The 13,775-nt window shown below is 40.3% G+C and overlaps 1 protein-coding gene across 3 annotated transcripts in view; it reads right to left on the reverse strand.

Moving 5' to 3' along the window:
• The window catches only part of LOC140494622 (ran-binding protein 3-like), a 103,804-nt gene extending 99,913 nt beyond the window's left edge, over window positions 1–3,891 (reverse strand). For 2 of the 3 annotated variants that reach the window (XM_072594005.1, XM_072594004.1), the window contains exon 1: window positions 3,800–3,890. In XM_072594005.1, coding sequence (XP_072450106.1) covers window positions 3,800–3,821 — 22 coding nt within the window. In that variant the 5' untranslated portion in view covers window positions 3,822–3,890. Of the gene's footprint in view, window positions 1–3,799 lie in introns of all 3 variants that reach the window. The other variant, XM_072594006.1, reaches the window with a different exon arrangement.
• Window positions 3,892–13,775: the final 9,884 nt, after the last annotated feature.

Here is a 13,775-nt window from a genome sequence, read left to right on the forward strand (position 1 = left end):
TGTTCAAAATCTTGAATAGTTTTTAAAGAGTAAATAAAAGAGGAACTTCTTCCAGTGGCAGAAGACCAGTTAACAGAGCATGCAGATTAGCGTCAGGATGGTAAAAGATTTTTCACCCCCACACTGAGTTATTGTATCCTGGAATGCACTGCCTGAAAAGCTGTTAGATGCAGAATCAAAGTAGTATTCAAAGACAACTTTGGTCGATCACTGAACAAATAAAATTTGCTGAGCTACAGCGATCGAGAAGGGAATGGAATGAAATGAAATGAATAGCTCTTCAAAACAGCCAGAGATGCAACATTATACATGACCACTTTTTGTACTCTATGATTCTATTCTAGGATTCTTTAAACTGTCTGTCTTCATTATTCAAGCTCAATCAAGTCAATCAAACCAATCAAACACTTCTCCTTTAACAAATCCCTATTAGCTTCCATTTTTGAACCCACTTTTCTCCAAGCAGCTGTATCCCAGATTTTTGTCTCTAAATGTTATCTCACCAAACATCTGATTGGATTGCAGCTGCCAGGATTACCCATTCCACTTTTGTTTGGATTGGTGGTGTATAGTTGCAATTCATCATTCATCTAGCACCAGTTCCCTATTCAAACACAGTTAAATTATTGTGGCCAGATTTCCATCCTTTACCTGCAGAAAGGAATCACTTCTTTGTTCCATCATTGGCAGCAACCCTCCTTTGACTATCTTTTAGGTTGCTCACTAAATTTATTCTCTCACACTACCTTTCACAAAACATGAGGATCACCAGCAAGGCCAGCTTTTGTTGCCCATCCCTAACTGATTATATGATGATGATGAAGAAAAGCTGCTTTCTTGACTCACTGCAGTTCAACTGCTGTAGACACATCATCAGTACTACTAGGAAGTGGGTTCCAGATTTTTGTGCCAGCAGTAGAGAAGCTTGGGATGATGCAGATCCACATCAGGATAATGTATGACTAGATGATGATCCCACTGCTCTTGTGATAGAGGTCATGAATGTGGATGGTGCTGTTGATAGAGGCTTGGCGAGTTTCTGCATTTTCTGTATTTGATACACTCTTGCTACAACTGGATGTGGGAGGACCTAATGTTCAATGTCATGGACAAGGTATCAAATAAGTGGTCTGCCTTGTTTTAATGTCCCATCTCTTGAATGTTGGAAGAAATTCCTTCCCTCAATGTAGTGAGCCTGTGTATATCCTCTACCACTAAAATGGCTAAGGCTAAAACATTGAGCATTTTCAAGGAGTAAGATATACTTCTTAGGACCAAAGCAATCAACAGGCATGGGGAGAAAGCAGGTCAAGGGTATTGAGCTGGCTGATCTACCACAATCATATTGAATGGCAAAGAAAATTCGAAAGGATGGCCTACTCTTACTTTCTAAGTCCGTGTTTCTAAGTGCAGCGTATTTCGTCACACTTCTGATTATACATTGTAATTCTACTGAATAATAAAAAAGGATCACTGGACTTGGGGTAACTCTGTCTTTTTTCCACAGATGCTACCAGACTTGCTGAGTTCCTCCAGAAATTTCTGCTTTTGTAAGTGGAGTGAGGTGACGAAATGATCAGCCGTGATCTTATTGAATAGCACAGCTGGCTCAAGTGGCCAGGTGGCCTACTCCTACTCCCAGTTCTTATGTTTCAAATCTTCACAGTCTGCAGTTCTTTGTTTTAATCAAGGAATGATAGTTAGATTTACCCTTCTCAAAGATGGCCATTGCCTGATAGTTGTGTAGCAGAAATGTTACTTGCTACTATCAGTCCATGTCTGGATGATTTGCAGATCTTGCTACATAAAGACACAGAAGTTATAGTGTTTCTGGTATTGTGAGTGATACTGATCACTGCACAATCATCAACAAACATTCCTACTCAGCATAGGAGAAAGGCCATTGATGAAAGAGCTGCCAGTAATTGAGGCAAGAGACCACCTTAAGGGTTACAGCAGCACTGTCCTCAGGCTGAGTTGAAGGCATTTAATAACGGCCACCATCTTTGTTTGTATTAGATATGACTCTAAGCAGGTAATCTACTCATTAGATTTATCAGTTCCCTGAACCTTTTGATTTGGTTCTCTACTCAATTACGAAGTGGACCTTTATCATAAATCTCTTCATGTTTCATTTTAATTTTGTGTATGTTTGGTCATCCATGAACCTGAAATCCTTCCTTTCCCATTCTCGAGAACGGTTCTCACCTCTACCAGAACTATCTTCTCATTGATGAACTGCAAATCCTATTTATGATGCTATCAGGGCTAAGATAAGTAAATGAAGACAATTTGCAAACACTTGGTTTGTTTTTGTTTAGAAGTTTCATCCAATGTCGTGAAAATGACTGAGAGAATTGATAGAGTAGGTCCAAGGGAACTATTTCCTGTGTTAGGTGAACCCAGAGTATGAATGCATGATCTGAAAATAAGTATGAAAATAATTCAAGAGTGGGATTAGCTAACATTTTCCCCACACTGAAGGTGTTGAGAAAATTCTAAACTCTGATTCAACTGAAATGTTCTAATTAGAAATCAACAGCTTTTTGTTATATGCATATCAAAGGTTATGGAGAAAGGGCTGGCAAATGGAGCAAAGCCACAGCTCATCTGTAATTGAATAAAATGAGGCTAAATAGTTCACAATTCCTATATTAGAAAACTCTTATTCATCACTGCATTTGTTTTTTAACTGTCCCTCATTCCTTCATGTTCTTCTGCCATGAAGGCTTTTCACTTATTGCCACTCTGGACTGGGATGAAAGGCTTATTTTATGATAAAAGGGTTGAACAGCTTACACCTACATCCATTGGTGTTCAGAGAATGAAACATAAAAGGGCACTGGATAATAGATTTTCTTGTGGACACTAAAACTGACATACAGTTTAAGGCAAGCTCTGTTTTGTAACATAGAGAGGAAAATTCTTTTTCTAGAATCTATAGCATGTGGAATTCTCTTCCGCAAAAGGTTGTGGAAGCTCAGTCTTTAAATTTTTCAAAGCAGAACTTGATGGATCTTTGGTCACCAAGGAAGCAAAGGGAAGACAAGAAAGTGGAGCAGAGACTTCAATCCTGGCTCAACAGGTCAATGCCTTACACTTAAGTTCTCTGCACCCTCCTACTCCCCCTCAATCCAATTTGTCCCTCAATCCCATCTACTCTCCCTATCAATTTCCTTCACCCTTTTTCCTTCATTTCACTCTTATCCACACCACCCTCTAGCTTGATCACACAACTCTGAATCTAATCTTGCCTCACTCAATTTTCCCCTTATGCCTCCTCCCCATCACTCCTTACTAATCAACTTCTCTTCCTCTTCTCACTGATTCTTCCCCTAACCCTGATATTACACCCCACCCACTGTCCAGGTAGCTTTCTCCATCTACTGTTTTCTACCCTAATCACTTTCAAAGCTTTCTCATTCTCGAACGCTTCCCCCCACTTCTCGTTTTCAGGCAGATTTATGTCTCAATCACTTACTGTTTCTCACTGTTTACCCCTTACAGACATGTCCTTCCTTTTCATTCTTTACTCTTTCCTCTTGTAGCTATCCAATCGAACATCACTATTTAATTTTGTTATTGATTTGTCTGGCGCTCTGGCCTGGTCAGCCGGTGTTTTGTTGTGGGTGTGTGCGTTCCGCTCCTCCCCCTGGTCTACCCATTCAGTAGAGAGCGACACTGCACCGAGGCTGGAGCAAAGACCAATCCCAGCTGTGTGCACATCCTGGACGATAGAGGCTAAATTCCCTTGCTTCAGCCGCGTTCCAATACTCCATACCCATTTTCACCTGCTTACCTTCGTTTGCTAGATCCGCCATTTTAGGATTCTCCGCGTCCCCACAATACTCCGCGAACGGAAAATGGCAATGCGCATGCGCCCTTTCCTGGCGGCGCCACTTTTTTGGGGGGAGGGGGAAAGTCAGCAAAGAATCTCACGCATGCGTACTTGGTACTGAGCGCCGGCGGGATGAGGGAGAGAGCTGTCCATGACGGAAAGTCTGCCAGAGAGCGCACGCGCATTTGGTGTCGGTTTCTTGGGGGCGGAACTAATCGTCAGACCAAAGGTTCGTGTAGTGCGCTTGCGCCCCGTGCATGCCACCACGTGACTTGATGGCTGTCTGGTTGGGATGGCGAGGGGCCGAGAGATTATTTTCCGGAAGCGGTGTCGTCGTCAGTCACTCGCCCAACGGGTAGTGGCGGACTCATGAGTGATCGACAGAGAAAGAACGGGAATAAGTCGGCTCTTTTACAGGTCCCGTTTGGGGCTGTAGTGCGCATGCGCCTTAGCTTGGTGAGCGGAGTTAAATGACGATTAAGACGTTCTGTCTGAGGGAGTTATTGTCAAACAGGTTATTGGGATTAGAGTGCGTCATACAAATGCAATGCACTCCAGATGCTTGGAATTTGAAGTCAAAACGGAAATGCTAGTTATGACAGATGATCAAGGCCTTGGAGCTGGAACATTCTCCGTCCCAGTGATGCTGCCAAACCTGCAGAGTGTTTGCAGCATTGTCTTTTTTTTTACAGTGAGAGGTAGACATCTATTGATTAAAAATAGAATGTTCAACATGGCTGGCCTCACTGTTACAATCACGTGATGGTGATCTGTGAATTGATAGAATTCATTACGACAAACATAGAATGGTTACAACAGTGGGCCATTAGATTTTTAATGTCTCTGCAAAAGCATTTGCCTAGTTCCACTTTCCTGCCTTTTTTTTTGTAATTTTTTTTTCCCTTCTGCATTGCTTTAAACTGCAGTTTAATGTGGAGGCAAATCTGTGTAAAATCAGAGGCATCTCCTTTGGGCAAATGTTGTCTACACTAAATACTAAGAAAATCAGTGGTGTCTAGAGAAATTTCAGTTCAAAAGGCCAAGATTAATTTTGAAAAATCAGTATGGATGTAACCTACTTGGATATTAGCAAGGCTTTTCACAACAGCATGGCAGCCTGGTCAAAAAAGTATAAGCCAAAAGAGAGTGGCAAATTGGATCCATAATTAACTTAGTGGCATGAAGCGAAGGTTAGTTGCTGACAGGTTATTTTCCCACTGGAAGTCATGTTAACTTGGAGAGCTGCAGACTCGATACTTGGCCCTTGGGTTTTTAGTTTATATCAATGATGTAGATGTTTCAAATTATATGAATCTTAGCAAAAATGTGTCTTTTGACAGTAAAGAGAAAGACTTTAGGCTGCAGAAAGATATAGATGGACAGGTTTGTTGGGCAGAAATGAAAAATGGAATTCAAACAGGACAAGTAATACAGCAGTTAAGGGGACATACAATACATTAAGTAGGATGATACTGAGTCGTGTGGAGGAATAGAATTTCTTTGGAATTTTAGGTTGCACATTTCTCTGAAAAACAGGATAGATTTGAGGCATAGAAAATAGGTGCAGGAGTAGGCCATTTAATCCATCGAGCCTGCTCCACCTTTCAATATAATCATAGCTGATCCATTATTTCAATATCATGCCCCCATTCCCACTCTATTCTGTTCTTTATGCCTTTATATTTAAAAATCGATCTATTTCTTACATATTTTCTGTGGCTTCATCTCAACAAAGAGTTTCACAGGTTCACCACCCTCTAAGTGGAGATATTTCTCCTCATTGTAGTCTGAAGTCGGCAACTTGTATCTTGAGACTGTGACCTGTTGTTCAGTAATCACTAGCCAGGGGAAACACCATCCCACTAGGTAGTCTGTCTATCCCTATCAGAACTGTAAATTCTGATGAGACCCCCTCTCATTCTCCTAAACTTCAGTAAATACAGGTCCAGTCATTAGAATCTCTCATTTTAGAACAAACTTGCCATTCCAGGATTTGGTCTCGTGAACCTTCGCAATGTTCCCTATATGGGCAATTATATACTTTTGTTTGGTGAAGAGACCAAAACTGCATACTGTACTCCAGATGTGATCTCAAAAGACCTTGGACAACTGCAATAAGACTTCCTTAATCCTGTACCCAAACCCTCTTGCAGGGAAGGCCAACATACCATTTGACATCCTAACGTCTTGCTGGACCTACATGCTTGTTTTCAATTATCGATGTACAAGTACCTGCCATTTTGTAAATGCTGGAAAGTGGAGTTGAGGATTATCACATCAGCCTTGATCTTATTAAATGGTGGAACAGACCTGATGGTCTGAAGGTCTAGATCTGTTCCTGTGTCTTATAATACATTAACATTTCCCAATCTGTCACCATTTAAATGATACTTTGCCCTACTGCTTTTCCTACTAAAGTGGACAACTTCACATTTTATCTATGTTGTCTTGTTCAACCACCTTTACATCCTCATCACAGCTTACAAATTACCCTCGTTTTTTACATCATCATACTTGGAAATATTGCATTTGATTCCCTCATTGAAATCATTGACATATGTTGCAAATAGTTGGCATTCAAAAAGTAGTTAGGAGAGCAAATGGCAGGCTTTCCTTTATTGGCAGAGGCACAGAATACAAGACCAGAAGTTGTATGTTAGAACTGTACGACAACAATTGTTAGACCACATCTTGAATATTAATATGATTCTGCTCATCACATTTCAGAGTCATGATTGAACTGGAGATGAATGCAAAAGAAATTTACAAGGATGTAGAGTCATAGAGATGTACAGCATGGAAACAGACCCTTCGGTCCAAGCCGACCAGATATCCCAACCCAATCTAGTCCCACCTGCCAGCACCAGGCCCATATCCCTCCAAACCCTTCCTATTCATATACACATCCAAATGCCTCTTAAATGTTGCAATTGTACCAGCCTCCACGACATCCTCCAGCAGCTCATTCCATACACGTACCACTCTCTGAGTGAAAAGGTTGCCCCTTCGGTCTCTTTTATATCTTTCCCCTCTCACCCTAAACCTATGCCCTATAGTTCTGGACTCCCCGACCCCAGGGAAAAGACTTTGCCTATTTATCCTATCCATGCCCCTCATAATTTTGTAAACATCTATAAGGTCACCCCTCAGCCTCTGACGCTCCAGGGAAAACAGCCCCAGCCTTTCAGCCTCTCCCTGTAGCTCAGACTCTCCAACCCTGGCAACATCCTTGTAAATCTTTTCTGAACCCTTTCAAGTTTCACAACATCTTTCCGAAAGGAAGGAGACCAGAATTGCATGCAATATTCCAACAGTGGCCTAACCAATGTCCTGTACAGCCGCAACATGACCTCCCTACTCCTGTACTCAATACTCTGACCAATAAAGGAAAGCATACCAAACGCCTTCTTAACTATCCTATCTACCTGCGACTCCATTTTCAAGGAGCTATGAACCTGCACTCCAAGATCTCTTTGTTTAGCAACACTCCCTAGGACCTTACTATTAAGTGTATAAGTCCTGCTAAGATTTGCTTTCCCAAAATGCAGCACCTCGCATTTATCTGAATTAAATTCCATTGGTCACTTCTCAGCCCATTGGCCCATCTGGTACCGATCCTGTTGTAATCTGAGCTAACCCTCTTCGCTGTCCACTACATCTCCAATTTTGGTGTCATCTGCAAACTTACTAACTCTTATGCTCGCATCCAAATCGTTTATGTAAATGACAAAAAGTAGAGAGCCCAGCACCGATCCTTGTGGCACTCCACTGGTCACAGGCCTCCAGTCTGAAAAACAACCCTCCCCCACCATCCTCTGTCTTCTACCTTTGAGCCAGTTCTGTATCCAAATGGCTAGCTCTCCCTTTATTTCATGAGATCTAACCTAGCTAATCAGTCTCCCATGGGGAACCTTATTGAATACCTTACCGAAGTCCATATAGATCACATCTACTGCTCTGCCCCATCAATCTTCTTTGTTACTTCTTCAAAAAACTCAATCAAGTTTGTGAGACATGATTTCCCATGCACAAAGCCACGTTGACTATCCCTAATCAGTCCTTGCCTTTCCAAATACATGTACATCCTGTCCCTCAGGTTTCCCTCCAACAACTTGCCCACCACCAATGTCAGGCTCACTGGTCTATAGTTCCCTGGCTTGTCCTTACCACCCTTCTTAAACAGTGACACCACGTTTGCCAACCTCCAGTCTTCCGTCACCTCACCTGTGACTATCGGTGATACAAATATCTCAGCAAGAGGCCCAGCAATCACTTCTCGAGCTTCCCACAGAGTTCTCGGGTACATCTGATCAGGTCCTGGGGATTTATCCACCTTTAACCGTTTCAAGACGTCCAGCACTTCCTCCTCTGTAATCTGGACGTTTTGAAAGATGTTACCATCTATTTCCCTACAGTCTATATCTTCCATATCCTTTTCCACAGTAAATACTGATGCAAAATATTCATTTAGCATCTCCCCCATTTTCTGTGGCTCCACACAAAGGCCGCCTTGCTGATCTTTGAGGGGCCCTATTTTCTCCCTTTTGTCCTTAATATATTTGTAAAACCCCTTTGGATTATCCTTAATTCTATTTGCCAAGGCTATCTCATGTCCCCGTTTTGCCCTCCTGATTTCCCTCTTAAGTATACTCCTACATTCTTTGTACTTTTCTAAGGGTTCACTTGATCTATCGTGTCTGTACCTGACATATGCTTCCTCCTTTTTCTTAACCAAACCCTCAATTTCTTTAGTCACCCAGTATTCCCTATAGCTACCAGCTTTCCCTTTCACTCTGACAGGAATATACTTTCTCTGGATTCTTGTTATCTCATTTCTGAAGGCTTCCCATTTTCCAGCCATCTCTTTACCTGCGAACATCTGCCTCCAATCAGCTTTTGAAAGTCATTGCCTAATATCGTCAAAATTGGCCTTTCTCCAATTTAGAACTTCAACTTTTAGATCTGGTCTATCCTTTTCCATCACTATTTAAAACGAATAGAATTATGGTCACTGGCCCCAAAGTGCTCCCCCACTGCCCCTCAGTCACCTGCCCTGCCTTATTTCCCAAGAGTAGGTCAAGTTTTGCACCTTCTCTAGTAGGTACATCCACATACTGAATCAGAAAACTTTCTTGTACACACTTAACAAATTCCTCTCCATCTAAACCTTTAACACTATGGTAGTCCCAGTCTATGTTTGGAAAGTTAAAATCCCCTACCATAACCACCCTATTATTCTCACCAGCACTGGAAAAGTTTAGTTGAGAGGTTAGATTGGATAGGCTAGGGTTTTTGATCTTGGAACAAATGAGATGGACTAGTGAATTAATTGAGGTGTATAAAATCATGAAGGGCCCAGATAGGATAAATAATGATGACTTATTTCCCAAAGCAGAGAGTGAAAATCAGGGGATCAGAGATTTTTTAAAAGTTGTGAAAGGATGACAGTGGAGATGAAGTAAAAGGTGGTAGGATTCTTGAGTGCCCTGTCTGAAAAGGTGACACGCAAAAACCGTCAACACATTTGAAAAGTATTTGGGTGGCGACTTGAAGAGCTATGACTTGTAGGGCCATGGAATTTGTGCAGGAATATGTGATTAATCTTAGTAATTCTTTGCTGATCAGCACGAATGAGAAAAGCCAAATACTGTGTCATAACTATTTATGATTTTCAACTGTAGCTGTGACTTCTGCAATCAAGTAAAATCTGTTGTATTGATTTTCTGCTGTCTGTTCTCTATATTTGTAGCCAAATTCATCTCTCTAATTAAGTGTCTCTTTTTCACTATACAAAAGCTAGGAGAAAATAGTAAGATACATGTCAAACCCCATGCACTAACTGGAATAATGAGCTTTTGTTCAACTCCCAGGCAATTTTATTGTACTAGATATTGCACATTTCAGATTACACTTTCAGTTTTAGGAAGGAGGTTTTGATATTGAACATGAGAAAAATACCTGGGAATGTCCTAAAAAGATATAGCAACACCCTTTGCTTTGCAATTCAATTGCACATAATTTAGGTTGACACTTCTGGGCATTACTAAAAGAGTGCTGAATGTTAATGTTGACATCTTGCAAATGAGATAGTAACTTAAAGTTCTGTCTTCCTGTCCAAGTGAACATGAGAGTCCACAGTATTATAGTCCAAAAAATAACTATTTACGTAGACTTCATACCCACACTTTTATGTGAGAGCTTTTCTTTGGTTAGCTAAGAAGACTAACTTCATTAGTCTGAGTTAGAGTAACTTAGAAAACTAGCTCCTGATATTTCTACAACAAATTTAAACCCAATTAACTCTTAATAAATATTCGTGATCATTCAACTGGGTCTCAGACATTCCTTTAGCCTATATTTGATTATAAGACAGAGCACCATTTAAAGTATTGTCCCGGTGTTGGATCTACATTTCTTTCTCAACCAATATTGCCAAAGTAACTAACTGTTTATTTGTTTAATTTGATGCTTGTGGTACTTCTCTGTAATTCATTCCCTTTGTCCAGACCACTGTTCTCATCCACTTTTGGGACTACATTAGTCTCTCAGCAAATGTTGAGAAACAAGCCAAGGTGACTGATGATCTGTGCTCCACAGGCAAATTTACCAGTCAAATAAAACAGCCTAATTCGACAAAAGAGTTAAGAGAGAACTTAAAATTAATGAAGATGCATGCAAAACTGCAAAGAATTGAGTAGATTCAAGACAACGGAAAGGAATAAGAAACAACAAAACAGACAAATAAGGTAGTAAGGATACATAAAGAGATAGGAGAAGAAGGTTGATGGAGTAAAATTAATACATTTTCTACATTATAAGAAAGAAGATCCTGAAGAACAATATAATATACTTATTATATTAATCTTAAAATAAAGTTCTCTTCAGAGATGCTGATGACCTAGTGAGTATTTCCAACATTTCTTTTGTTTCTATTAGATGTAAGAATAGTTGCAGGTCATATTGCAAATGAAATTTTTTTTTAAAAGGTTCATTTGTTGAATAATTACTTTGTTATAATCTACACAGTAGAGGAAGAGGAAAATATAGTTGACATTCAAGGATAATTAATAATGAATCCAGGATTAGAAGTAATTAAAGCTAACACAAGCATAAACAAAATGGTGACTCTACAGAACCTCATGGTTTCCACCCAAAGATCTTAAAGAAAATAGGTGAAGAAATTGCCATAATCTTTCTCAGCTCTTTTAATTCAGAAATTGCCCTTTTAGATCAGCTAATTGCAAATGTAGTTCAGTACTGAAAAATGACACCACAGTCTTAACAGACCATAGGGCTGCTCTATGATTAGCCTGAGGGTCACCATGCCTCAGTTGAGGGGCGACATCAAAAGGGGATCTTCTTCATGGTAACCTCAGCCAGTGCGGGAATGCTGTTGACGTCCCTTTACATTGCAAACCAGCCATCCAGCCAACTGGGCTAACCAACCCTCTATTGAAAAAGATAGGATAAAGAAGCCTGGCAACTATAGACCTATTGGTCAAATGTTTGTTGTGGGTAATTAATTGGAATCTACAATTGAGAACAGATTGACTGGCTACTTAAATATGTTTGAGGTGATTAGAACCCCAACTTCAATTTGTTCAGCATAGGTCATGTCTAATGAATATAATTGAATTTTTTGAGCAAGTAATTTGAGTGGTAGATTAAAAGAATAGATAGAATCGAAATTTGTTTTGTGTACTTTTAGATGAAAAATACATTGAAAAGTTTTATTAGTCACCCACCATGCACCTACATCAATGACAGAGTTGTACATAATAATAATAAAAATAATGTTAAGACAAAATTCATCATAGTTCAAGTAACAGCTCCTGGGCTCAGGGGAAGCCAATTTAGGAACGATGGAATCCTCTGAAGACACAGCCAGGACAAGACCACCATGTTAGCTACTGGACACTAGACCAGAAACCTCTGCTGAAGTAGACCGCCATGTCGGGCAGAGCCTGTCACTCCTGGACGAGCCCCGCTGTGGGCCATTGGAATACTGAGACGCCGAAGATGAAGCAGACCTCTGTGCTGGGACAAGACCACCACACAGGGAGACAGCCCCAACAGGCCAAGACCACATTTCTCTACCTTCAGACGCCTTGGCCTAGTTGCAGATCTGGAGCCTAGGGCCTAGCTTGTGAGTCCGGGCTGGGGAAGTTAGGCCGGGACCTATTCCTCACTTGCTGAGTGACCCTGAGTTGGGATGGAGCTGTGTCTGGCTTATCCTGGCATCACTGCTACTGAAAATGGAGCCATCCTCCTTCACCTGCCATTTTCAAGGCTGAAGAGAAAAGAAAATGAAGAAGAAAGAAACAAAAAAGCAAAAGAGCAAAAGTGAAAAAACAGAAAGCCGATAGCAGTAAGCCCTGGGCTCAGCACCCTTTACCTTGCCATGTTGAGAAATTAATAGACGAAGGAATACCTATTCATGTAATTTAAATTTACTTCCAGAATGCATTTGATAATGTTCAATGTTATATCAATCTGCTCAGACATATTATTACACATTTTTATGGCAGGTGGGAGTTGAGCCCAGATCTTCTGGCTCAGAGGTATGGACGCTACTACTAAACTACAAATGTCCCTTTCACATCAGAGACTAAGGTAAAATTAAATTTCTCAAGTTTGAAGATAAATTATTGGCCTGGTAAGGTGAGTAGATGGTAAGTTGAGATAACTCAAATTAGAAGGTATTGATTAGTTGTGTCCCACAAGGATATGTTTTTGAACTTCATATATTCACCATGCTAAATAATAATTTCTGTAACACAATATTGTTATGGACTAGATCAAAACCCCTCAAAATATATTAAAAAGGTAGCCTAGACCCTAACCTTTTCTTATTTTAAAGGTGTGTGTAAGGCATTGCCTTCCAGACACAATTCAAATTGTCAAACTACTCAACTTTATGCAAACCATGCTTTATGTTTACACTAATGTTAAAATACAGACAAACTTAAAATAAAGAATTGGCTAATTGTAACTCTATCAATATGCTTAACAAAATAGTATATATATTAACTGCTACTAATTTACTGGTCCAATATAGAAATATCTCATAAACACACCTCTGGCAAAGGCAAATTCAGTAAAATAGATTGTTTCACATGTAATTCCACCAGCAGGAAGAGAACCCCAGTTTTTAACTGTAACAGAGAGAGGGTTAAGAGCTTCCACATTCAATTTCAAAACCTCAACAACCACAGAAAAATAGAATTAAAAATCCTGGTTATGTGGGAGCTTGACCCCCACCCATTCAGGCTGCTTCTATGTTCCAATTTTAAAAAAACATATTGTGAGGCCTTGGTTTTTTTACTTTATTGGCTTTGAGCAGACTGCTTGCCACCTCTGTCTCCACCTTTCTTCATTAAAAAAAGGACAAGATACGCAGAAACCGCAAGATCGTCACAGTATCTAAGCTTGCCGTGAGCACAAGTTGGCATGGTAAATAGTGTAGATGCACTGGAATTTAAAGAAATAAGAGCAGGTGAAGGCCATTCAAACCAGCAAGCTCATCCCACTATTCATTAATATCTGATTGTGACCTTAACTATATTCTCCTGCTTGTCCCCATAAAGCTTGACTCCCTTGTCAATTTTTTTAAAAATTCATTCATGAGATGAGGGCTTCGCTGGCTAGGCCAGCATTTATTGCCCATCCCTAATTGTCCAGAGGGCAGTTAAGAACCAACCACATTGCTGTGGGTCTGGAGTCACACGTAGGCCAGACCAGGTAAGGATGGCAGTTTTCTTCCTTATAGGACCTTAGTGAACCAGGTGGGTTTTTCGAACAATTGATAATGGATTCATGGTTATTATAGACTTTTAATTCCAGATACTTATTAAATTCAAATTGCACCATCTGCTGTGGCAGGATTTGAACCCAGGTCCCTAGAACATTACCTGAGTATCTTATGTTGACACTAATG

Source organism: Chiloscyllium punctatum, chromosome 24 (assembly GCF_047496795.1).
Source record: "Chiloscyllium punctatum isolate Juve2018m chromosome 24, sChiPun1.3, whole genome shotgun sequence".
In the NCBI taxonomy this organism is placed as follows: domain Eukaryota; kingdom Metazoa; phylum Chordata; class Chondrichthyes; order Orectolobiformes; family Hemiscylliidae; genus Chiloscyllium; species Chiloscyllium punctatum.